The 27,785-nt window shown below is 38.2% G+C and overlaps 1 protein-coding gene across 1 annotated transcript in view; it reads right to left on the minus strand.

Annotated features, from left to right (window-relative positions):
• Positions 1 to 14,335: 14,335 nt before the first annotated feature.
• The window catches only part of LOC134754479 (large proline-rich protein bag6), a 51,594-nt gene continuing 38,144 nt past the window's right edge, over positions 14,336 to 27,785 (minus strand). Inside the window, exons 22-23 of the mRNA XM_063690812.1 lie at positions 19,227 to 19,392; positions 14,336 to 18,367 (exon numbers count right to left, since the gene is read on the minus strand). Coding sequence (XP_063546882.1) covers positions 18,325 to 18,367; positions 19,227 to 19,392 — 209 coding nt within the window. The 3' untranslated portion in view covers positions 14,336 to 18,324. The remainder of the gene's footprint in view (positions 18,368 to 19,226; positions 19,393 to 27,785) is intronic.

Below are 27,785 nucleotides of genomic sequence, written 5' to 3' on the forward strand. Positions count from 1 at the left end.
TTGTCTTACCTTTTATTTTCCACGCTGGCCCCTTAGGGTTAGAATACACGATAAACGATAGTCAAACTTTTAATATAGCAACCATAATTATTGTCCGTAGATTGAATGTTGTATTCAATAAGATAATAATATAATTTTACCTGACAGTGAGTAGGTAACTGTATACTTAATAAAATAATTGTGATGTCTCTTATTTTTTCCTGTAGATCAAGTAACCAGGAGACCCTACATTTATGTTCACTTATTCTTTGCTGTTCTAAACGTGTATATCTACGTGAATCATGTAGAACATTAATGAAATAAACGAATCAAATAACAACCTAAGTATTTATTATTTCTCATCACCTATTCTAATTATTAACCACCCACAACTAGTCCGGTGGCCGACTGTATGAAACCCTACCTGATAAAAAGTAGAAAATACCTACTCTGTAGGGGTAGCTGACTTTTAGTACCTTCAACTGCTCTTGGTCGGCCGCGGCTTAGCTTGGCAAATTTTACGCATACGGCAAAAATGTGGTACTTATTCATCAAAAAAAAACTCATCGAAAAATAGAATGAAACTTGTATGGTAGGTAAATTTGTAGCTGCCTCGTGGTACCACAAATTCGGTCGGACACAGGAACCTGCCAACACAGGATTAGTCCGACCACTTTTTTTTACTGTCCTCAAAGGCAGCCATCCTACCATACGTTCCATTCTATTTTTCGATGTTTTTTTGATGAATTTTTGTACCATTTTTTGCCATTTGCGCAAAATTTGCCAAGTTATAGCCGCTGCCGACCAAGACTCTGGTCCAAGAGCAGTTGAAGCTACTAAAAGTCAGCTACCCCTACAAGGTGTTTTTTTTTATCAAGTAGGGTTTAATGCAGTCAGCCACCTATATACCTGCAGATGTAGTGCATAATTGTTTGCCATCGTATTTTCACGGAAACGCACGAACGTATTACAGATGTAGTGCGTAATTGTTTTCCTTCATTTTTTCTCGGAAACGTTCGTATCTGTCATGCTACTTCAGTCAACCTCAGTACTTCTTGTACCGCGTGTTTAGTAAATGCTATATTAACTCATTGGAAGTAGCGCGGCTACTGGCCGGTCACAAAAGAGGTCTTAAAAAACGTAATAACTAACGACGTCAGTGTCATAAAAAACGTGATAAAAACCTAACGCGAAAGCAAATAATATTCAGTAAAAACCCTCTTAAAGTGCTCGAAGGAAGGATACACCACGAAAGAATACACCAGGCATCCTCCAGCAGAGGCCTCTGCCAGCAGCAGACCACAAACCCATCCGGTAAGCCCACCTAAATCTATTGGATTAATATACGCTAAAACACCAACTACAGTCCACTGGCTTTACGCCACATTTTCTGGTCTTCGAGCCGGATCTTAATTTTCTCTAAATTTTGACCCTCCTAAATTTATTTTTTCCCCAAATCCTATCTTCTATAGGCTAACCGTTGCGTTTCCCCTGCGGATCGTATCCGCATATTATCTCGCTGTTTTCTATTCCTTTCTACGGTCTTACTGATATTTATTTCAATAAAATATTCAATTCGTCATACATTTTGTCCGTGACAAACAATGGCGGATGGCGAGGTGCAATTGTTACTTCAAATAAATACGTTGACACTCAAAAAATAATATTTGTTTAACAAAGTACAAAAGGCTTATGATCTATCCAAAACTGTTAAATTGGATAGTCTAGACTCGGTGCAAGATTACATGGTTCAGTTTTCGGAACTCGATGACGCACGTTGCGACTTCGAAAAAATTGTCATGGAGATTATCATGCTTGAGATGCAGGCAAATCCCAAAGCTAAACCTTCAATAAGCTCGTTCGAAAGTTTCGACTCATTATATTTCGCTTGCAAAAAGGTAGCTTTAAACTGCAACCGTTTAGTCCAGGAGCCAACCAAAAATAATTTCACTGAAATCAGGGATGATTGTTTAACTAGGCCACTTTTACCGAAGCTGACTTTGTTTGAGTTTGATGGTCAGGTGGAGAATTGGGCCACATTTCATGATACCTTTGTGTCTTTGGTTCACAATCGCAAGTTCGAGAACATAGATAAATTTCATTATCTGCTGTCTTGTGTCAAAGGCCCAGCACTGAATATTGTCAAGAGTCTTCCGATCACGTCTTTTAACTATCCTGTAGTTTGGCAAAGCTTACTTGATAAGTACCAAGATGTCAGGGCGTTGACCGGCAGGTATCTGGATAAAATGCTGAACTTTTCACCTTTGACAAAAGACAGTGCAGCGAATTTAACTTCATTCGTGGAGACTTTTGACCATTCCTTGAAAGCTATTCACGCCTTGCAAATTGAGAACTTGGACGACTATCTGGTTTGTCATCTGGCACTTCGCGGGCTAGACAGTCATACTCGGAAATTGTTTGAAGAAAGCCGCGATCAAAATAAATTACCTACATTCGCGGAATTAATCAATTTTGTGAACAAACAAATTAAAGTGTTGGAACATACTTTTCCTAGTACTAGCTCCCGGGCTATAAACAATCAACAAGTCAAAGTGAAGTCACCTGTCAACTTCACGCAACCGAGTCATAAACCTACCAGTTTCAAATATTCGAACGCGACCTCGTCTTCGCAAAAGGTTGGATTAGCTGTTTCGCGTATTAATGATACTCAAAATAATTCTTACCAAAACAAAATGACTTGCGTGCATTGCAACCTAAATCATCTGATATATCGTTGCGAACAGTTTCGTAAACTGTTAATTCAAGATAGGATTGACCGTGTCAACGCCTTAAATATATGCAGCAACTGTTTAAAAAGTGGTCATGAAGCGTCAAGCTGTAAAAGCAACATGACTTGTGGAGTTTGCGCTCAGCCTCACCACTATTTACTACATCGGGATGGAAGTGTTCTGCAGGCACCGGCCGTGCCGAACCTGCAGACGCCCCGCGCTGCCGTGCATGCAGCGGGGCCTGCGCCGCCACGCTCCGTGAGTGTGACGCCCGCTCCAACTGGAACTGAGAATTTTCATTCCGTGAGTGAAAATTCAGGTTCTTACGGTGTAGTGTTGGGGACTACGAGGACTCTAGTGGTTGACATCACTGGTCAACATCAGAACTGCCGTGCTGTTCTTGATTCTGGAGCTCAAAGCTCATTTATTACTTTGAATTGTGCTCAACGTTTGGGCTTACCTCGCAACAAGTGTCCTTACACAGTATCAGGACTAGGAGGTGAACTTGTCAAAAACTTTGGCATGGTGACATGTGACCTGAAGTCGTGTAAACCGGACGGTGTCATCTGAAATGCCAAATGTTTCGTTTCCGCCAGAAGTTGTGGAAGAATACAAGAATTTTGAATTGGCTGACCCGTGTTTTTTCAAGAAGTCATCGGTGGATATTCTACTGGACAATGGCGTCGTGTCCGATTTGATAACGGACAAGCCTACTACTGTCAAACCGAACATTCCAAAAGTTATTGAAACAATTTTTGGTTATGTCGTTAGTGGAAGATTATACAACGACACCGAACAACCAACAGAGAGTTTCCATCTGACGATTTCCTTAGAGAAGACCTTGGACAAAACGCTGCGTGACTTCTGGGAAGTAGAGGAATTGCCGTGCAAACCTGTACTCAGCCCACAAGATCAGCTAGCTGAAGACATTTACGTACGAGATCACTCCCGTGATGAGGGGGGGAGGTATATCGTGCCGCTGCCCTTTATTCCTGATGCGCCGATTCTCGGTGACTCTCGCGCTGCAGCCGAGCGACGACTGCTGGCAACAGAGCGCAAACTTGCGCGCTCACCAGTGCTGCAGCAAGCCTACAATGACTTCATGTTGGAGTATGAGAAACTAGACCACATGGAATTGTATGCTGGTCGCGAGCCTAGCAAATATCTCATACCGCACCACAGTATTTTAAGGCCAAGCAGCACATCTACTCCCTTGCGCGTAGTTTTTGATGCTAGTGCAAAAACGTCTACAAACGTCTCTCTTAATGATACCCAGTTGACGGGACCAAACCTATATCGTGATATAGGAGCCATTATAACAAATTTTCGATTATTCGAATACTGTTTCGCAAGTGATATTTGCAAAATGTATCGTGCAATCCTTGTGCGCGAATCTGACCGAAAGTATCAACACATTTTATATCGGTCGTCCGTTGATGAGCCGATAAAAGTCTATGAGTTAAAAACAATTACATATGGCGTGAGTTCGAGTCCATTTCTGGCCATACGCACTTTGCTAGAATTAGCCAGTGATGAAGGCGAACGTTTCCCTTCTGCTGCTGAAGTTGTACGGCAAGGCATCTATATGGATGATATCCTGTGGTCATGCGCAACCTTCTCTCAGGCATGTGCATTACAGGACGAGTTGATTAATATGCTACAGTGCGGAGGACTTGTGCTTAAGAAGTGGTCGAGCAACTCTGAACAATTGTTTGAGCGCGTTCCGGTTGAACATCGTGAAACTACTGTCGCTTTTCAGAAGGGCAGGAATGATGTTTCAATAAAGCTTTTAGGATTAAAATGGTCTCCGGTGTTTGACGCGTTCAGCTTCTCTTTGAATAAACAAGATACCGTTAATACTAAGCGATCTGTACTGAAGACTCTTGCGTCGATTTATGATCCTGTTGGATACATTGCTCCATGCACATTTGTGGCAAAGTGCATTCTTCAGGACCTTTGGAAAGTGGGTCTCGGTTGGGATGATCCGCTTCCTCAAGACGTATGCGAGCAGTGGTTGACGTTCATTGACGAACTACCCCGACTATCTGAGCTGCAAATTCAACGACATATCTTGCTTCCAAATGCAACTGAATGCGAACTAGTTGGATTTAGCGACGCTTCTTCCCGTGGGTACGCTGCCTGCATCTATGTCATCTCACGACATCAGTCGAACGTTAAGTGCAGATTGTTGATGGCAAGGTCAAAAGTAGCACCTGTCAAAGTCCAAACTATCCCGAAAATGGAACTTATGGCCGCAGCGCTTCTTGCAAAACTAATGAAGTATGCGTGTGAATGCTTAATTCGAGTTAATGTGACCGAAATCACAGCTTTGACAGACTCGTCTATTGTCTTGGCGTGGCTACAAACTGACGCATACAAATTAAAAACATTTGTGTGTAACCGTGTTACACAAATAACAGAGTCAATACCTCCTCATGCGTGGCGTCATGTGAATAGCGAAAACAACATGGCAGACGTCGCCTCGCGAGGTGTTTCTCCGTCGCAGTTCATGGCTGGTAGCTCTCAGTGGTTTGAAGGGCCTGCCTGGATGTATGACGATTGTGAGAATTGGCCTGTTTCCACTTTCATAAACAAATGTGAAACACAAATCCCAGAGGTGAAGTTAAATACAAATACATTTAATTTGCTATCTCTACAAACGGGAGAAGAAGGTAAACTGGAATTCGTTGATCGTGTATGTAACCAGTTCTCTTCTTACTCTAGAATGCAAAGAAGCATCGCCTGGATCTTGCGTTTACTGCAACGATTCCGCGGTGACGTTTCGATTTACAACCAAGTCTTAACGACTAAAGACTTGAATCAAGCCCATGATAGCTTGATTAAATTAGTACAAGCTGCTTACTTCGTTAAGGAAGCTTGCACCCTTTCTTGACGATCGTGGCTTCCTCAGGGTGGGGGGTCGTATCCCGCACTCTGACCTGCCGTACAATGCGAAGCATCCTTTATTGCTGCCGAAGCAAAGTAGGTTTACAAAGCTCTTGGTTGAATATTTTCATAAGAAATATTTACACACAGGTCCGCAGACCTTGCAAAATATTCTCAACCAGAGATATTGGATCGTATCGGCTCGTAGTCTTATTCGTTCCATTCATTCAAAGTGCAGGAGCTGCTACAAATGTAGACCCACTCTGCTGCAGCCTAAAATGGGTGACCTTCCAACAACTCGGCTGTTGCCTAATAAGGTGTTTGAGCATGTAGGTGTAGACCTGGCCGGACCTTTCTATATAAAGGAAAGCTTGCGGCGCAATGCCAAGATAGAGAAGGCTTATTTAGCGGTCTTCGTTTGCTTTTCAACTAAAGCCGTGCATTTAGAAACGCTCTCTTCTCTATCTGCCGATTGCTTTCTGGCTACTCTAGATAGATTCGTATCCCGTCGCGGTCTCTCGGCATGCTTTTATTCCGATTGTGGGACGAATTTCACAGCAGCCAGTAAACATCTTGCTGACTTTCAGAAATTTATGTCTGACAACAGCACTCAACAGGATATTTTAAACGGCTGCGCCCAGCGCTTGATTAACTGGCAGTTTAATCCTCCTAGTGCCCCTCACATGGGTGGTTTGTGGGAGAGCTGCGTTCGCATTGCGAAATATCATCTTGTGCGTGCTGTCGGTGACAAAGCTTTGACTTTTCAGGAGCTAACGACAATTTTCTGTAAAATTTAAGCCATAATGAACTCACGGCCATTATGTGCTCTTCCGGCTAGTGATAATCCTCACGAGTAATGTCTTAACTCCTGGACACTTCTTGATAGGCAAGAGTCTGACAGCTGTACCAGAGTATGATTTGCAATCTGTACCTGTAAATCGACTATCACGTTGGCAATATTTACAAAATTGCTCACAACTGTTTTGGAAGAAATGGAGCCAAGATTATTTACATACCTTACAGCAAAGGTCAAAATGGTTCACCTCGCCTCCCAATATTAATGTAGGAGACTTAGTGTTGGTCAAGGACGACCGAGTTTCTCCTTGCAGTTGGCCACTTGCAATTGTCCAACAAACACATCCCGGTTTAGACGGCATTGTGCGCAAGGTTACTCTGCGCACAAGAGCTAACAATTCCTTTTTGAGACCTGTTAATAAACTGTGTCCTCTGCCCTATACTCACTAAATCCCCTCTTTTTTTTTTCTCAATAATTGCATAGATTTTATTTCTCGCGCCTAAACATGCGCATGTTCTGTTTCTCTTATTTTCCTTATGTTTTGTGAGAAAGCCACATAGTGCTTTCGGTAGGGGGTATTTAGTAAATGCTATATTAACTCATTGGAAGTAGCGCGGCTACTGGCCGATCACAAAAGAGGTCTTAAAAAACGTAATAACTAACGACGTCAGTGTCATAAAAAACGTGATAAAAACCTAACGCGAAAGCAAATAATATTCAGTAAAAACCCTCTTAAAGTGCTCGAAGGAAGGATACACCACGAAAGAATACACCAGGCATCCTCCAGCAGAGGCCTCTGCCAGCAGCAGACCACAAACCCATCCGGTAAGCCCACCTAAATCTATTGGATTAATATACGCTAAAACACCAACTACAGTCCACTGGCTTTACGCCACACCGCGACTGACTGAAATAGCAAGACACGTTCGTACGTTTCCATGAAAATACGATGGAAAATAATTATGCACTACATCTGTACAATAAGTACTGAGGTTGACACAAGTATAGCATGACAAATACGAACGTTTCCGAGAAAATACGATGGCAAACAATTATGCACTACATACATAAATAATTAAATAAAATTAAGTATCTCAGTAGATAAAAGGATAGAACAAAAGACATCAACGAGCTTCTTTATCAACACAAAAAATAAAAATACAATATACAGTCCGTTAACTCTGAGAATGACCTTCGGATTTTAGAAAGATACATCGGGTATCGGCGGTAACACGCGAAGGTGATACTGCTGTTCTGCTTTCTTATTAACTTACATAAAGTTTTAAGCTTACCGCAAAAAGTTAAGGATACCTATTATCTCAATGTAAAATAAGCCCTAATCTAATGACATTATGCTTAATATTCGGTTGATGACTATATTGCGATTTGACCTTTTGTCATAATCTAAATAAAATAGAATCAGAATTTGAAATTCGTCCGGAGGTAATTTGAAAACAGAACGTCACACCGTCATTTACTACTTCTGGCGGAAATTATATAGAGTTGTTAATACCAGTCACATATTTCAATTCATATGATTAAATTAATAATATCTATCGCGCGTGTAATATCTCCGGTGTTGCAGGCGTTCATAGGCTACGGTAACTGCTTACCATCAGGCGGGCCGTATGCTTGATTGCCACCGACGTGGTATAAAAAAAAATATACAATTTTTCAAATTCGAGAGATCTTAAATCTTAATATTTTTCCTAATGTATTTTTTGAAATTCCTGTTACTTCTATCACCCGGTCTTGAATTTTATTAAAATATTTACAATTATCACTTCTTAGTTTCCGCTTCTTTTCAAAAATATTTATATACTTTTTTGAGGTGAGTCCCTGTTATTAAATTAATTGTCGAAAAATATGAAGATAATATTTACATACATGTTATGGTGGTATTGACTACTCTATATAGTTTAAGGCTGAAAAGACGACTGCAATCTTTGGGTGTTGGATTGCAACTAAATCAGTGAGACACTGTCATTTTCTATAACGCGATTACGTCCGATTTTACTCGAAAAACGAAACGAATGTCATTCTGAGAGTTAACAGACTGTACGCTTTATAAATTCAATATACGCGATATAAATACGTTTTCATATGAGTTACTAACGCGGTAACCGAAGACAATATGTGACGTTTACAATCAAAATGTCGCTTAACATAAGGACGAAAATTGCTTGTATCTTTATACGAAAAACCTGTCAGAGCGTCCTTGTCCTCAAGCGACAATGTGGTACCTTTTCAGGTTTTGTCCTCTTGACGGCGACGAGCGGCGATTGCTTAAATTCATAAACGCCAACGAAACGTTTCGAGTTTCGTAATGAAGTTCGTAAATAGTTCAGGCGGGAGCCCATAGTGAAAAGTATGCGATTATAGTTTGGTATGAACGATCTGTAATCAGATTAATTTATGATCTGTCAGGTGCAGGTGTTTGATGATCATTGATCAATGCCTGCACCTGCTACTTAAATTTAGTCCTACTTCGAGCGACTCGGCGGCGGCGTTTCAAATACCTATTTAAATTACGAACGTAGAACTTGCTCGATGTCACAGATTAATAAATAGTTATCGACGTCAAGGTCAAGGGCACTCGGTTTGCTTTGCAAATAAGTTGGATTAAACTTGTCCATTTACAATCCTGGCACGAAATTAGTTTTTATAAGTAACAACTTATAAATTATGAATAGGTACATATTATATACCTAAATACCTACATATAAAGAGAAGAAATTTTTGTAAATTAATCTGGATACTCCTCTGTTTGTATATTATTGCGTAGCGCTCTGACTGAAAAAACGATTTTTTCTACTCGTCGAGTATAATCTGTGTATTACAACTTAACATGCAACACTACAACCTTACTCTTTTCAACGTTGGATACTCTATGGCACTTCCGACTCAAGCATAAGAATTTTATCGATACGGTTTAGTCAATAATAAAAATTTTGAAAATAGAACTTCATACATTTCGATAAAATGTTTCTTGTTTAAGGAGACTCGATTCAATGCAAATTAGCCTACTTAACGCTGCTGCGTCGCATCTGCTTTGTGATTGGTTGGCCAACAAAAACATTTTATTTTATGTTGTAGTAGAAATAATTGTTTCATAAGTCAGAAACGCACATGTGACACCCTTCATATAGCAACATCCATACCCTACGAAAACCGCTTAGCGTTGCTTATTAGTCTCCATAGGCTACGGTGGCCAAAATTGAGAAAAAAACTGTCTTAAAACTGAATTTAGCAAGGAGCAGGTACCAGGGCCTCATTAGTTACGAGGAGGTGTCGTAGACCAACCCGCCGGGGCCGCCGGGGGCGCGAGGTATCGCGGGCTGCGGCAGCTCGCGTATCTTAGCTGTATACTTTTGGTTTGTTTACTTATATGATTCTACTAGTTGAAAGTATTTTTTTTTTGTCTCGTAGAAAAAGTATTGTATACAATTGTGATATAATCAAGCTTTTCAATCTCGTACCTTAACTTAAGCAACTCAGCAAGCTTCGTTGCTTAAACACGGTACTCGACTGAAAAGCTCTCTATTATATCACGATTGTATAAAATACTATAGTCTAACAAACTATGCTACTATTGTCTCCTGGCTTATGGGACAGAATAACAACAAGCAATTGATTGATTGATTGACTAATTTAACCCTAATAACACATACGCGATTAGCACATGTTCACATTAAGGGCTGAGCGGTGAATGGGCCGAATGTGTGCGTGCGAAATCGGCGGGTTATCACAGCCCTGTAGCGACGCGGCGTCCATTATGCATTCAAAGCTCCGTGCTCTGCTCTGCTCACTCCAAGGTGGGTTCCCACGGCCTGTGTTATTACAGGTCAGGCAGAGGCACGCCTGTGGATGCCTGTGCGGCTATCCGTCGGGAGTGGGTGACGACAGGCGACCACAGAGGCCTCATTGGATGCGACCGTTCCCACGATCTGAGGCGCGGTCAGATCTGTGAAACAACGGGCCGTGGGAACCCACCTTGACTGATCACTCAACAAACAAACAGCGAAGTCAAGTTCAAAAAACCGCAGAGGAAGTGGAAGGAATATTCTCAATTAAATAAAACTCACATTTGTACTTTTAATATTTATATAACAAAAGCTACGCACATATAATAGAAATGATCAATAAACGGTCGGTATTTATTTACAAAAAGACTGTACGCCTACCGCGAGAATTGAAATGTCGATCTTGCATTATTTGAGCGACAGGGACGCAGAACGACGAATTTTGATGTTTGCGATATAGTCCACCTGACACCTAATTAGTCCTTACCTATTATAAATTATTCACGCAGCCAAGATATTTTTATATGTACGAAAATAATATAACACGATACAAGCAAATAAAATGCTAGCCTCTTCCCTTCTAAATCTCCATATCTTCTAAATTTCAATATAAATATAAACGTCCCAATTTTTATTACATATGTGTTGTTTCTACAGCTGATAGGTATTGGTGATTATGAAATAACAGCAATAAAATTTGTCCTATACCTATCTCGAAAAAATAAAAATACACCTTTGTTTCATCACCTTGAAATCTCGTAGTTATTTTATTTAATAACCTTGCCTCTCTAATACGAATTATTGGAAAGAACAAGAGGTTTTTTTGACAAAGTCTTATATTGTACTACTGTGTATTGTAGTGGTGGCATGAGAAGTGAAAATAAAAATGTAGTACAGTTGTCGTCAAAGATATGTTTACATTTATCGTCTTGTTATATAATAGTCTGTCCGCTTTTCAAAGATCAAGTGCGCCATGGTAAATCTATGGCAAACTTGATCTTAAGGGCCCTCCACACTCGTGCGCGAATCACGGCGCGAAGCCGCGAACGCGAGTGTGGCGTCGGTTTCGCAGATTGTTCACGCCTTCGCGCCTTGTTTTGTCGGTTTTTCGGCCCGCGTCAAAGGAGACTCGAAGCGCGAACTTGCAAGACCTCACATTACAATAGGAAACTACTCAAAATTTAACTAATCCCGAGAATTGACGCAAAATTTCCCAAAATTTCGTTACGATTGGTTATGTTTTGGAGGAGGAAAATGTCGAGAACAAAACCTCGATTTCTGAGATTTTTACGCAGGATTTTTCGCCTAACCTGCAGTCCTTATCGCACTAATTTTAGGAGCCGCCTCCGTCAGCGCGACGGAGATATTTATCTAAAATTATAAATCTGTGAACGGGCTCAGCTGATGGTATTTCCTCTTAAGCTTATTGGCTATGTTAGTACCTAGTATAGGGGCACAGATTTAAAAATCAATAGGTAGTTATTACATTTTTGTTTCATCTGAAACTCTATTTAAAATATTTCTATAATAATCATTGGTAAATTATATAAAAATGTGCGAGGAGCTAGCGTGTTACCTACTGTACTGGCCTGGCCGACGTAGGTTGTGTATACTCGACTCGTATGCGGTATGTCGGTCGACCGCGACTGTGAAGAATGCGAGCGGTCGATCGTAAAACAGCGACCTCGAGCGACAAATGGTACCTACAAGTGAGCACGAGATTGTACTCAGACGAAGACACCAAAAAGAACTTTTTAATACAGTTGCTCAAAAAGTGCTACTTTACGCAGCTGTTTAGCGTGCGGAAAGTTGGTTTTCGCGAACTAGTGCTTTTTACTTTTCCAATTTTTTTAAATTTATACTTGTTCCAATTCATGACTACTTATTGATGAGTGTTAATATTAGTTTCCTTTTAACGTCGTAATCAACATAAAAACCTACTGTTAATGTAACAATACGAAAAATATTTAAATTTTATAATTTAATTACTTACCTCATCATCATTATAACAAGTTTATTTTTTAATATTGAATATTGAAAAACCGTTCTTAATAAGTTGTCTGAATGGAACGGAATAGCTGCCGAAACGCCTGTCAAAGAGGCGTTTTTTCTTACTTTTACTACTAAGAGGCGTTTAAAGTTTCCTAAGTTTTTATTTCTTAGTTGTTGTTTTTATTATTTTTTCGCAACTGTATTTAAAAACGTCGTTCGATACACGTGCGGAAATGTCATTCTTGAAGGCATACTTGGAAGGAAGTGATGGCATACTTTCCGCACTAGCATCGAAATGTACCATTTTCTATCGTACTTGGGGAACAATAAAGCGAAAAGAATCAACAAGTATCCGCTATTAAGGCCGTTCCATCGGTTTGCCGCTGTCTCTGTCACATTTCGCAAGAAAGAACAGGAAAGATCATGTGCGCCAAGTGTCAATTTTGATCGAATTTTGTCGATTTTTATTTATTTTAAAAACGTTACCCTACAATATCGAAATTCGAAAGCTATGAAATTACTATTTAAGTTAAGATTGTTTTTTCTTCTTTTTTTGTTTATATATCACATAATGAATAACCGAGTAAAGTTGGATTAAAAGTCCGAGGTAGAGGTTACTTTGTGAATTAATTGTATCGAGCGAAGTGTCATAATTCGTGTAACGGAAGCTATGATATTAAAGATAATATAGTCAAGAACTACATATATTTTTTCCATGTCTACGAATATCAACGCCTCTTAGAAAAACAGGATCATATAAGGAGATTTTTCGCCTTCTGGCTCAGGGAACCGCCTTAACAGAAAAAATAGATCTACCAACGGGTAACATCGCGCACAACCTGATTCTGATTTGTAACTATAGTTTGTCAAACAACTCTCATTTCAAACATAGACAGAGAGAATCATAATATTTTTATCCTATTTGCACCCAAAAGAAAAGGATGAGTATAGTTTTGCCTGTTCTTATTTACTGACAATTTGGTTTGACCAACTATATTTCTCGCGGTACCTATTTAATGCCTCATCGTAAGTAGGTATGCAGTTAAATTTAACGTTAAAGTCGACATAGTGTACAGATAAGGGTGATACCTAATAGATAATTATTATACTTTTACAAGCCATAACGGAAAATTACCCTTTTGACAGTGACATGTAGGTATCTTATACCTTTAAACGAGAAATTCTTGTAAACACATATAATATATATATTTCGGGAATCTCGGAAACGGCTCTAACGATTTCGATGAAATTTGCTATATGGCGGTTTTCGGGGGCGAAAAATCGATCTAGCTAGGTCTTATCTCTGGGAAAACGCGCATTTATGAGTTCTTATATGTATTCCGAACTTTGCGCGGTCTCCCAGATATTACATGGTTTATAAGCGCATTAATATTTTTTCTAAAACAAAGGCATAGGGAACATAATCTGGACAACCTCGTTGCCATTTGTATGTAACCATTAGTAACAACAAACCTAAGAAAATTTTTGGTAAGTAAGTACATGTGAGAACTAGTAACGGAATTTTTTTCTTACTAACGATTAAATAGGTATGGCATTATTTTTTATAACGAATCAATAACAATTAATCTATTCATTCACTATTTTATCACAATAGTTACTTAAATGTGACTGAGAAAGATAAAATGTTCAGATAAACATTTTCCTGGTTTAATTACTATTACTTAAGGTGTAGCTTATATAGCCAATACAATGTATTACTATGATGTACTTTTGAATACTACTATGAGACTACCAATACCATGATGTATTGAATACATCATTAAACATTAAAACATTAGTGAGAACTTAAACATAATAAACTATGCGAACCGCATAGTTCAAACCGCTGCTGAAGTTAAAAAAAATTACAATTAATTAACTAAATTCCCTTTAAAGGTCTATGTTCGGCTGATAGTGTCCAATATGATTCGAGAAAATCATGTCATGGACATTTTTTTATACACGGTGGTTTTCAGGAGACCCGGAAACGGACGCGGCATTAGGTAAGAGGTCATTTAATAATTATTTGGCATGTAAACGTGAACCTGATGTTAGGGTGGATTAAGACAACGAAGTCTGTTTTTGGACCTTCCAATAATATAAAGTAGAAGAAATTTTAAAATTTGTAGTAAATAGAATGGAGTCAAAATAAAATAAACAAAATGTATTACCGTAATCATTAATTATATTTATCTAACGCCACATTAAATACATCAACGCGTATAATTTTATCATGTGAACTTAAAATACACCCACTCCCACTACCTTACACATCACATTATCAATAAAATAGCAAATTAACTTCATCTTCAAAAATTCAAAAAAAAACTGTTCCTGTGCATACACGGACTATCACAAAAATCGTTAACTTCTATATTCTGCTAACAGGCTTTTTAAATCAGTTGACCTCTTGAATACACCGTTTAATGACACTATAGTTCGTTCGCGTTAAGAATGCAGTAAAATCATCATTGTCCGCCGACCTATTATAGCGATGCTCGTAACCAATCAAATCGTTTCTAATTAGAAAGTATGCCTTCAACTGGTCACTGTGAACTTGACTTTCTAATTAGGAACTATTTGATTGGTTACGGGGGTGGCTAGCCCGGCGAACAATGATAATTTTCCTGCATTCTTAACCCGTCAAACTACGGGAGAGGAGAATCATTCTTGTTGAGATCCTATAGCTATCGATATAGCAATAATCCGCGCTTGCACCTTTCTTACAAACGAATAGGCGAATAAATGACTGCTATGTGATAACATTATTTTTTTTAGATTAGTATTTAGTTAAACATCAATACTGTATGTAGTGTATGTGATGGATCAAAAAACTGCTTAGAGGCTATGTGAATAATTGCACTAAATGCTATCGCAGTTAGAATTTGGTCACATTATCGAGTAGTTGGTTATATTAATACCTGGCAGTAAGGTCCTTTATAGTAAGTTAGTAGAGATAGCGAGATTTTAGTTATTCGTGGTTTTGGTGGGTGAGTCAGCTGGAGGTATGTTATAATATAACCATGTGTTTATAGACCGACTACTAAGACCTAATGTAACCAAACTAATGCTCGCATTACTATATATACAAAAGTACATCAGTCTCATGACACATGTTTCAACAAGTGATTGGTCTCCTGTATCGTCTTGAGCTCAGCACTAATGACACGTGCATGGGCACGGCACGGCACGGCACGGCGCGGCGCGGCACGGCGAGGCGAGACACGGCGAGGCGCGGCACGGAGAGGCGCGGCGTGGCGAGCCGAGGCAAGGCGCGGCGAGCTGCGGCGCGGAAGAAACAAACCGCAGTCATGTAAGTGTCCTAGGTGAGCACACGATGGCAGAACGGCGCGGAGCGGGCGCGATCATTCCATTTAATTTTTAGACGCGAATACAAGGCGGCTAAAACGCGTGGCGCATTTAAAATACCGGATTTGATTTGATTATTCAACACACATTTGATACTTTATAGGTTGTACGGCTGTAATCTATAGGCAAAAAAATAAGAAAATATTCAAATGCTCGGAAATTGACAAAGGACTTAAGCGCCAATATTTATGGCACTTACGACTATTGAGAGTTCGCTGTGATAATGACTCGACAAAGTAATTATTTTTTTAGTAATTACATTTTTTAAGCTAATTGCGAGGTCTACAGCTCACAGAAACCCTAATTTCGTTGATTGAAAAAGCGTTAGCAAAGCCTCCGTTTCCGACTCGGATTTTAGTTTTCCTCAGGTGCACGTCGCATTTCTTAACCGATTTTCGTGAAATTTTGTGCCGGTGTGGTAGCTAGATTGATTTTTATTGGCGTTTCGTATTTTTTAACGTTCAAAATGGTGGAAATTGAGATAAAGGACGCAAGTGTCAGTAACGTCAATGGCACTTAAGACTATTGTGTTCGCTGTGATAATGATTCAACTAATTAAGATTTTTTTATTTCTACATTTTTAAACTTATCGCGAGGTCTACAACCGCTCACAGCTCCACTAGTAACTTTTTTTATTTCTTAAAATTCACGACAGTAGCACACAATACAAAAAGCCGGACAAGTGCGAGCCGGACTTGCCCACCGACGGTTCCGTACTTTTTAGTATTTGTTGTTATAGCGGTAACAGAAACACATCTTCTGTTAAAATTTCAACTGTCTAGCTATCACGGTTCATGAGATGCAACCTGGTGACAGACAGACTGTAATAGGGTCCCGTTTTACCCTTTTGGGACGGAACCCTAAAAATCAACTTTATTAAATAACACGCACGTGTAAGTATTATAGACGCGCCCACTTCGGACAAGGCCATCGCATCGCGCCGCTTAGCGTTCGCGCGATGAACGCTCACCTAGGACACTTTCATACGTATCAACGGTTTGTTTCTTCCTCGCCGCGTCGCGTCGTTTCGTATTCGCGGTAAATTCGCTTGGCCGCCGCGTGAGCCGTCGCGTGGGCCGCCGTGCCGCGCCGCATCGCTTCGCGTGCGCGAGTTGTTCGCCTACGTAAGACGCTGCGTGAGGCACGAAATGTACTGACTTTATATCAAGTCTATGGCGGCAAAAAGGTTAAAATGAAACGGGTCATTTTAGTTATATACAAAGATAACGTTTATGTTCTGTATTAAGTTATTTTAATGTACATAGTAAACGATCCAAGTCGCACGCATTAATATTAAAATGTAACGATTACACGACTGCACTGAATCAGAACCTGAACCAAGCAACACTTCCATCTCAAACCTCATACATGTGCTATTGCGCATTTTTACAATGAAACGAATACAATAAATCATTTTAAAAAGTTGTATTCAACATCCATTACGTTTCGTATTTCGAACGATTTATTACAAATTATAACCTGTTAAAAAAATGAATACCAGACGTTATTCCTTTAAGCGAAAATACTTAGTCAGGTAAAATAAGTTCTGTCACATCTGATTCAAAATAAAAGTTATGGGTACAAATTCCTTGATATTTATAATAATGAATAATTTACAATATAATTTAACGTAATTTGCTGCTGCAGTTTTGCATAATTCTAGGTAATATTCGGAAAAAGTGCAAAGTTGAACATGCAGTGCAAGTGTTATTTTAAACTTCAAACTTGTATGATACTTTGACTTGTATAGGTAAATAACACCCTGTCGCGCTATCAAAATCGTTAGAGATCTTGATCACTATTTATTTATTTTTCTCTTTAACATGCTTGAATATTGCATAACGCAAACAGTGGATAAACAGACAATACTTTATATTTTAATATTTTCTAACAAATATATTTCATAATTTTAAAACTAACCGTAAATAAACGTAAGTTTGTACGCGATTAAGTCCCGCGTTAGTTTTAAAATTATGAGTGAAAATCGTGTTAGTTTAAATCAGTAAATATATTTCAAATTGCCTCTATCCTTAAACACAACGTTTACACGATATTACGACAAATAGTTTTAAATTTATTGTATATTGCAGTGACTTCGAATAAATTAGTCGCAGATGTAAATTAAACTTGTATTCTCTCAATACGTATAGTTGGTTTTTTTACGCATTAGAAAGAAGGTAGTGTAAGCCAGTCGAAATAAAAAACCCGTTTCTTTGAAATTAGTCTTTTTATTAAATTTCACTTTTGAAAAATAAGTAACAGCAAATATATAACAATTATAAATCATCTACGATCTTTTACATTATTTTGCTTTCATAAGTAATATAAACAATTTTTTTCGAATTTAAACTGTTGTGAGACATACTAACATTAAATCATTTTACGGTTTAGACTCACTTGTTTTAGTCACTCGCTTTAGGCTCTCCGAAACATGTCGCGCGAGTGACTAAAACAAGTGAGTCTAAACCGTAAAATTATTTAACTATTTTTTTAAGCGTTTTTCAATATTTTTCAATAAAAAGACACGTCAAGATTGTTTACCTTTTTTCTAATGCTGAAAAAACCGAACTATAGCAACCTTTTAGACAGAAAATAGCTCGTGAAAGTTGGAACTCATTCAAGTGGTCGTGTTAAAATGTTAAATGCTAAACTGCAATCAGTATAAGTAAAACAACACTCGCATACAGCGTGACTACCAAATGTTTTACTTAATATTGTAGCCGCGACCGCGAGGCAGGCGTAGACTGCAAGGAGTGCACGGCGAGTACAATTAAGATTTGTCATCGCTTTTTTTGCTTGGGTCTTTCTTTGTGCTGTAATAAACGAAATAATTTCGGTTGTTAAAATTAAAAAAAAGACCGGCCAAGTGCGAGTTGGACTCGCGCACCGAGGGTTCCGTACTTTTTAGTATTTGTTGTTATAGCGGCAACAGAAATACATCATCTGTGAAAATTTCAACTGTCTAGCTATCACGGTTCATGAGATACAGCCTGGTGACAGACAGACAGACAGACGTGAGTATCAGGATGGCGGGTGTATACATCAACAATTGGAGCTGCGGTATACGTCAGAAGTTAGTGCTAGCAATGTGCCAAACGGACAGCGGAGTCTTAGTAATAGGGTTCCGTTTTTACCCTTTGGGTACGGAACCCTAAAAACTCGTAGGTATTTGCACGAAATACATCTATTTTATACAAAAATGATAAGTATGGGAATTTATTGATTGGGTCAAAATTCATTTCGTTGTCATGTTTTTGTCCCCAAAAAAATGTGACAGAGTGGAGCTTTATGTATGGGGTGAAATTTAGTTTTTTATTTTTTTCCAGAGAATCACAATCTACAGCTAGAAAGAAATGCAATAGCTCTCAACTTTTTTTATTTATTTGATAAAAGACGAAAATAAAAGTGTGACAGAGTGGTCAGAAACAAGACAACGAAAAGTATCTTGATTCCTGACCCGATTACGAAGGGGAAATGTATTATACGGTATGACAGTAATATATTTACTTGCACATTTTTCTTCATAAATTACTACTACTATTTACCGTAAAAATATATAAAGAAAATTGTTTTGATAAGCGACTCAAGCTCATTCGTACGATTTTCCTCTTGATAAGACGAGTTTGACTTATTTTAATTTTCAAAAAGAACCCCTATGTATTGTATACTTACTCGGCAGAGTTGAGGAAGCGCGCCGCGGACGCGTACCGCAGCGGGTCGTAATCCTCGGAGCTGGAGGCGCGGCTGCGGGCCATCGTGCGCATGTGCTCGCGGAACGCGCGGCGCACCGCTTCGCTGTCTACCGGCGCAGGCCGCGAGCTCGCTTCGCGTACGCTCTCTGCGCCAACGCAACAAAAACATACTACTGTCAATAAGCCATAGCTTTTTCAAAATATACGCCTCGTAAGATAGAAATTACCGCACGTTCACAATGGCCCACCGAGACAAGAAAGGGCCTATAAAGTCAGTGGAAATATCAAATAATACCTAAATGTTTAAGTGTAAACAAAGAAGGAAGTGATGGGAGGATTCGCCGGGTTCAATCATGCTTAGGTACCTAGTTCAGATGGTTAGTTAGAGCAACTGAAATAAGAATCCCAGAAGGTCGCAAGTTCAAATTTCCTTTTTCCAACAATGTTTGCATAATTTCTTTATTTAAAACAAATTGCGATATTTATACAATAATAATAATAATATCGCTTTTTGTGGGGGCCCATCTTGTGAGAGGGAAACACCGTCTACTGAAAATAAAATTGCATACCGTTTTATTAGCCAGGCGTCCGGTTTTTTATCCCAAAGCCCAGAATTTAGTCCATCGCTTTCACCTAATAGCCTAGTTCATTTTATATCCCATCAACTCTCATTAGTCCTTACACCTTGGCGGGTGCTGCCTCTGCATGCGTTCGTCCCATGACACGGGCAAGGGCAGCTTCCGCTTGGTGTACCCCTTACATTTCATTAAAGTGTCAAAAGCATGTTCATCTACGTGTTGGCTTCGGCTCCGTGATGGAAAAGACATATAAGTAATAATATTATAATTAATTGCGATAGCTTACCATCAACCACCCCACATTTACGTATAGCATTTATATACTCTTGCGGACCTCTGAGCGTAGCGTCCCACCTGGCATAGATATTATAAGTAGTAATAAGGTCTAACACATTACATTTACGACTAAGTTGTAACAAATTGCCTTAATAGAAAAAAAGGGTTACTATCAAATGTACCTTATAGCTAAAATGTCCGGATTGTGTTATGTCTTTGTGACATGAATGCTAAATGCCTCTTTAGCAAAACGTCTGGATCTTAGAATGTTACAATTTAAAATGATCTAGCAGCAAAACTTCTTTATCTTCAAATGTCCTTATTACTTAATAGACATAAACGCTAAATGGTCCGGTAGCAAAACGGTTGCAACTTAGACCATCTTAATTACTAAACAGGCATGAACGCTTAACAGTTAAGAAGCTAAAGGTCTGTATTGTGTAATGTCTTTTTTACTAAATGAAATAAACGCCAAACGACCCGTTAGCAAAACGTCTGGATTTTAAAATGTTAAGTGTTGATATGACACTTGATAATTAAAACCCTCCCGCACAATCGATTATTTACATCTTGGCCATTTGAAGTAAGTCTCTGTGGCCTGTTATAGATAAAATTTTCTCTACTGAGCTCGTTCACTTACCTGTACTAACAATGGCATTCTGTTAAACAAAAGCCATTATTTCTTTTGTGTGAGCGCGTGGCCATCGTGCCTGAGCGCGTGGCCATTATATAATGGCCATTGCATTATAAAATTTTCTCTACTGAGCTCGTTCACTTACCTGTACTAACAATGGCATTATGTTAAACAAAAGCCATTATTTCTTTTGTGGGAGCGCGTGGCCATCGTGCCTGAGCGCGTGGCATTATATAATGGCCACGCGCTCACACAAAAGAAATAATGGCTTTTGTTTAATAGAATGCCATTGTTAGTACAGGTAAGTGAACGAGCTCAGTAGAGAAAATTTTATCTATACATATTTTCTCAAAAATGGACGGCAAAGTCGACGTTGCCGGTTAAAAAGTAGGTCGCGAAGTGCGTAGTTTATGGTCAGTCGAAAAATTAAAAAGTTAAAATCATTGCAGTCTCGATTTCGGAACTGCAATGTTGCATACAAATTCCATTATTTGTCGAGTTCTAAACTTTTTAAAAGTTGAAGTGGCCATATCAAATGAAGGCATAGGTCCATTAAACAGCCAAACAGATGATCAGTACTTATTATTATAATGTTGGTACCGCGACTATTTAGGTGTCTCAAATAGGTTGGCGTATTTTCAGCAGAAAAATACACTTCCGTTTTTAATTAAAAAAATAAATCGGCGGCAAAGCAAATCTTTTTACTTTTTTCTGTGAAAATATATACATAACAATGTTGCTTCTGTAAAATATTTCTATTATATTTGCATTTATTGCGCCATTTTTGAGAAAAGCACTATATATGACTCGGCTGGAAGGCTACTTGCTGGCTTCGGATTCAATTAAACGGACTCCCAAGGTCGTCTGTTTAAACAAATCCTCAGCCAGCAAGTAGCTACTTCCGAGCCTCGACAATAATGTACTATTGTATTGTAAACACATTGACACGTTACATTTCCAGACGTTTTGCTACTAACTCGTTCTTTGTTCACGTCAATCAAATAATTTTACTTTCGACGAATTAGGTATTCTAATTAGACATACTAATTACATTTCATGACGTTTTGCTACTAATTCATTCTGTGTTGATATCAATCAACTAATTTCACTTTCAGCTTATTAGGTATTCTAATCATACGGACAATTTATATTTCCAGACGTTTGGCTACTTATTCATTCTAGTTTTTAGCCATCCAGCTAAATTGACTCTATGCTGACCGAGTATTCTACTTTCATGTCGCCTGCTACAGATTTTTTCAATTTGCCGTGTTTTTCAGGTTCAACTTTCATTAGCCAGACTAGTAAATAATATTTAAAAAACCGGCCAAGTGCGAGTCGGACTCGCGAACTAAGGGTTCCGTACCATTACGTAAAAAAAATGGCAAAAAAATCACGTTTGTTGTATGGGAGCCCCACTTAATATTTATGTTATTTTGTTTTTAGTATGTGTTGTTTATAGCGGCAACAGAAATACATCATCTGTGAAAATTTCAACTGTCTAGCTATAACGGTTCATGAGATACAGCCTGGTGACAGACGGACGGACAGACAGACAGACAGCGAAGTCTTAGTAATAGGGTCCCGTTTTTACCCTTTGGGTACGGAACCCTAAAAAGGTAAAATAATCCGGCCTCATTGAGCACAACACGGAATAAGAGAAAAAATTCAATCTGTATTACTTAACACGAAAATACTTTCTTTATTTTTTTCATAACCGTAAAACATGTTAAAACACCTCACGTGGGCGCGGCAGCAGTCAGAAAATAGATCACGAAGCCACCGAACTCATTGTTATTACGCAAACGGAATACAATATTGAGATTCTCTGCCCACCCTATCCCTAATAATATTTTATTCAGCAGTTGTAGAAGAGAGGTCGAATAATGAGCTCCATGCATGTTTTTTGGTTATCATAATTTATATCGTTTGAACACCGAAAAAAAAAACATACTTTTGTAAACCTGCACATTATTTTATAAAAAAAATATTTAAAATGTTGAAAAATTTTGAGCGGTTGAAACGCTCATAATTTTTGGCGCGAATTCGACAGAGCGAAATGACTTCACACTTTGGAAGGCCCAACTGACGTTTGCTACTAATGACACTTAATAATTAAGCCTCTTTATTTCCTTAATAATAAAATATTATTTACAATTATATTTTAATTAAAGTAAATAAATAAAATAAATAATAATAACATTTTTATCAAGGACCTCTTCATAGAGTAAAGGCCTCCTCCATTTTTCTCCACATAGATCTGTCATTCGCTTTATCAGTCCAATTTTCTCCTGCTGCTTTTAAAACCTCATCGAGCCATCTTTCCGCAGGTCTGCCTCTGGGTCTCTTGCCTGCAGGTCCTTTCCATGAAATTATCTTTTTGGCCCACCTGTCCTGGTTCATACGGGCAATATGACCCACCCACTTCCATTTTAATCTTTTGCTGTGCTCTAGAGCTTTTAGCAGCCAAGGGCCACATAGCGGTTAGCAAAATTGTTAGCAAAATCAACTTAGTTGTTTTTCTTATGTCTATGCTTCTCTTTCTGTCTCAATTTTAGATTCAGAATGCTCCGTTCCATGGCTCTTTTTGGGTTGTTAAAATTTTGTTTCTGATTTGTTTGTTGAAAATCCAAGTTTGAGATGCATAGGTAAGTGAAGGTAAGATGCAGGAATCTAATATCTTTTTCTTTAATTTAAAAAAAGGACTTTAGAATTTCTTTAAAGCTCCAAAATTTATTTCAAGCCAGGTTTACACGTCTCATTAGATCATCATGGCGTCTTGATTTTTTAAATGACACTTGTTTGGCAAGATATGTATACTCTTGGACATATTCTAATAAGACACTGTTAATGTGTATTGGCGACTTTTTGCTGTTTGTCATAATTTTAGTTTTAGTTGTATTTAGTTCTAGGCCAATTTCATTGCCGACATAATTAACTAATGACACTTATGTGAACTAATCTGTCGAACGCTTGACGTCACGTGACGTTTCGTAACTAGCTCTTCGCGGGCAAATTTTTGTACTTTGTATTTATTATTTTAAGCAATTAAATGATAATTTAACAACGGAAATGCATAAAACATGATATAACGGAAACAAACATCCGAATAAAAAATATTTCGTTTAAATATAAACTTCATGCATGAGGCTAATTGGAGCCGCAGATAAAGTAGAAAGCAAAAATTGCTAAGAAAGATGCCACGTGCATCGATTTACTTATACAACGATTCATACAATACTTTCTCTACGACTATACACTTACTTTCAACACATACAACTTAAATAAAACATATCCTGCTATTCAGGCCTAATACCAAATAATATACGTGTTCACGGATGTATTAATGGCGGAAAAGAACAGGAGTAGAAAAACTTATTTGTATTACAAGGGGGCAAAGTTGTTGTTTTACCGCTCGTGCTAATGTTGATACCCGAGCAAGCGAAAGATTCTAAATTTGAACCACGAGCGTAGCGAGAGGTTCGAAAAGTGGAATCTTGAGCGATGTGAGGGTATCAAGGTACGGGGGTTAAACAAATTTTGCCACCGAGTGAAACACATCATTATTCACCACACCAAATCAAGGAAAATACTAACTGTAAAATATTAAACAAAATCAAACCAAATCAAATCCTAATTAATGTTATTAAATATCTATCATTCAAAATCGTAATTGAAAAGTCAATTCGACCAGCCAGCAAAAGGAAACAACAAAAAATTTGCATTTATTTACTTTGCCACTCTTGCGGATAAAACGCAACTTTCTTGTCAGTTTTTGAACAATCAGTTGGTGTGGTGAAATAACATTTACACTCGGCTATTATATTTGTTTCCCATTAATACTCCACAAAGCAAATACGAGGGGCAAACTGAAAGTGTTTAGAATAGAAAAAGCTGAAGTAATTAGGCCTTCAGTCTTTATTTTAATGCGTCCTTTAACTCTTTGTGATCACGCGTACAAATTTTCATTAGGATAAGATTATCCTGAAGCGCACACAGCTCATTATTCCAATGCCTTTTTTGTGTGGCGATTTTAAATCCTCGGAAGTTTTGTATGAAATTAACGTTATTAAAATTATTAGTTTTTTTACACAAATATTTATACAAGAATTTTTTAACAGTGTCATGTGAATACTGAGGGATGTCAGAAACTGCTGATGTACAATTTTTTTACAGTTTTTTTTTACTGCACAACAGCGATGTAAACTTTTGACGTCACTCTTGAATGATGATGCTTCTCTAAGGTTAAAGAACTACAAAAGCGATTAATTTGAAATTTTAAGAATAATTAACAGACGTACGAGAACAAGGCTTCATTATGAAAACATAACTGAAGCCTATTGTAACTCTGTTATTGGCTGAGCACACAATGAAAATCGTTTAAAATTGTAGTTCTTGGGTCGAAATTGGAATAACGCTCGACTCACAATTTCCAAATTGCCAGCAAACCTGAAACACAAGTAACGACCAAATATCATATACCTCAAAAATATATATTAAGAGTTATGTTTTCATAAATAATATGCCTCATTATGTTATATGATCTCTAAGCAGCCTTTTCTAAGAACTTTGAGTGTTGCCTTCGTAAGTTTACAACAATTGTGAACGCGGTACAGTCTAGCTAGTTAATCTTATGTTCACGAACGTTATGATGTCGACTCAAAGTACTCGAGCTAAAGTTCTTAAGATAAATTAACTTATACCCAACTAAAGGAAGTAGTTTGCTTCAACAAATACTCGACTTCGAGAGGACTGTTTGATGAACGATTGAGTGAATTCAAAGGCTAATGACTCCGGAATCGTTTTAATTAAGCCATGGCAAATACTGGAATTATTTGCACTACGTAACTAGTTAATTCTCCGAATCGATAAAATCAATTAGAGGGGTAAGTAAACATTTTTATAGTCATATTCAAATTGCGAAATCGTGTTTTTTTTTTATACCACGTCGGTGGCAATCAAGCATACGGCCCGCCTGATGGTAAGCAGTTACCGTAGCCTATGGACGCCTGCAACACCGGAGATATTACACACGCTATCGAATCGTGCTACGTGTTATCGAATAGCTATATCGATGTCTTTTTTATATGTATTCTATTATTTTTAGGTTTACAGGCAGCAGTTGAATTGCCTGTCAGACCACGCATGATGGAGGGTACCGTATTTTCCATTGCAAAAAAAAGCAAACAAACAAAACACTGTTAAGTAGGTAGACATAATATTTTATAAGAAGCAGCTTACAACAAACACCCAAATTCCTACTTTATTTAAGTATTAAAGTTGAGATGTGGTATTAGGTTATAATGTGAGTTTCTGGGTAAAATTATAGTTTCGTTATTGCCACTTCGGTTACAGAACCCTAAAAATGAAATGTACACGGTAAAAGAGAAATAGAGAGAACTTAACCCCATATGCCCATCTACTCGAGTGGAGGCCCCCCGGAAGACCTGATAAAATTGAACGACGAAGCTATCAAGTGGATTAATTCTCTGGAGTTAGATTTATGACTTCTCTGTATCTGTGTATATTAACATAATGCCATACGATTAAATAAATAAATGCCAAACAAAAAAAAACTATTCCCGACGTAGCGCAGTTTAAAACTGAAAATATTTTAACGGTGTCAGTAGTTTTTTTTTCGCGGCGACTATCGTGTGCTGTACATAATAGGTGTTTCAGCTATAGAAAAAAAAAACAATATTCATTTATTGGTCAATAAAATGATGTTTGATTTAATCTGTACACCCCGAAATTCAGTAATATGCTACAAATGGTGTTAAAAGTATGAAAATCGGTACGATTGATCTTCAGGCCATTTGAATCAATTTGACCCGTAACCATATTACTTAGACTCCGCTGTCTGTTTGTCTGTCTGTCTGTCCGTCCGTCTGTCACCAGGCTGTATCTAAAGAACCGTGATAGCTAAACAGGACATTTTCACAGATGATGTATTTCTGTTGCCGCTATAATACCAAATACTAAAAACAGAATAAAATCAATATTTAAGTGGGGCTCCCATACAACAAACGTGATTTTTTTGCCGTTTTTTGCGTAATGGTACGGAACCCTTCGTGCGCGAGCTGTCTCGCACTTGGCCGGTTTTTTTAGCTCTATATATTTTTGTCAACGGTATTCTGGTTTCAGCAAGCCGCCCAAAAAAATACGATGAAAATATACCTCTATAGCAGCAATGACCTCTAAATGCATATTTTTTCCGCCATGCCACTTTTTCAGATTTGGTAGTTTAAAATAATCGTTTAGAGCTAGATCTGTAGAATAGAGTGGGGGCGCCATCAATTCGTAACGTAATTCTTTTAATTTTGCTGTTACAAGTCGAGAGCAATGAGCTGGTTTGGCCGTTCCTAGGGTGTAAACACGGCAGCCGTCTTGCCGATACTTTTTTCATACCTTAATTTTGTTCTAAAATTTTTTGTACCTCCTTGATAACAACATTGGCAATGTCAACGATTTCCCGAAATTTTATTTGGCAGTCGGCTAGTGCAATAGTTTGATTTTTTTTAGCCTTTTCCTCTGAAGTCACCCCAATAAGCCGACCCTTGGTCCTCGTCAAAAAAAGATGTACTGTCACGCTTAAATTCGTTAAACATCATATTCTGAGGATTGTTGTGGAAGAAGAACAGTCGTTATAAACAATCCGCAACCTTACTCTTATATCGTCATTTTCGTCATCTTTCTAAAAGCAAGAACCGAACTACGGACTGGTACTGTTCTTTCTTCATACTTGCTAATATAGTCGACCTTTGATAGCGTTCGATGGAAGAAAAAACAAAATAGCGCCATTTTTTTTTCTTTTAAGGTGCCTTACAAATGTGGAAAATACATTTTTGACCAGTGACCACAGAAAACCGCCTATAGAAGCCTAATATTGGCCATTTTGTTCGCGACGGAAATCACCAAATAGTGAAGCGGGGGACGGGTGCTCACGGCGTTGTGATTGGTCGTTCCAAACGACACGTGTAGGCGTAGGGATGGGACATGTTCATTACAGGCAGTGGTTAAACAATATAATAATTCATTAAGTAGGTACTTTATA

The sequence above is a fragment of the Cydia strobilella genome, chromosome Z (genome assembly GCF_947568885.1).
Source record: "Cydia strobilella chromosome Z, ilCydStro3.1, whole genome shotgun sequence".
NCBI classification, from domain to species: Eukaryota; Metazoa; Arthropoda; class Insecta; order Lepidoptera; family Tortricidae; genus Cydia; species Cydia strobilella.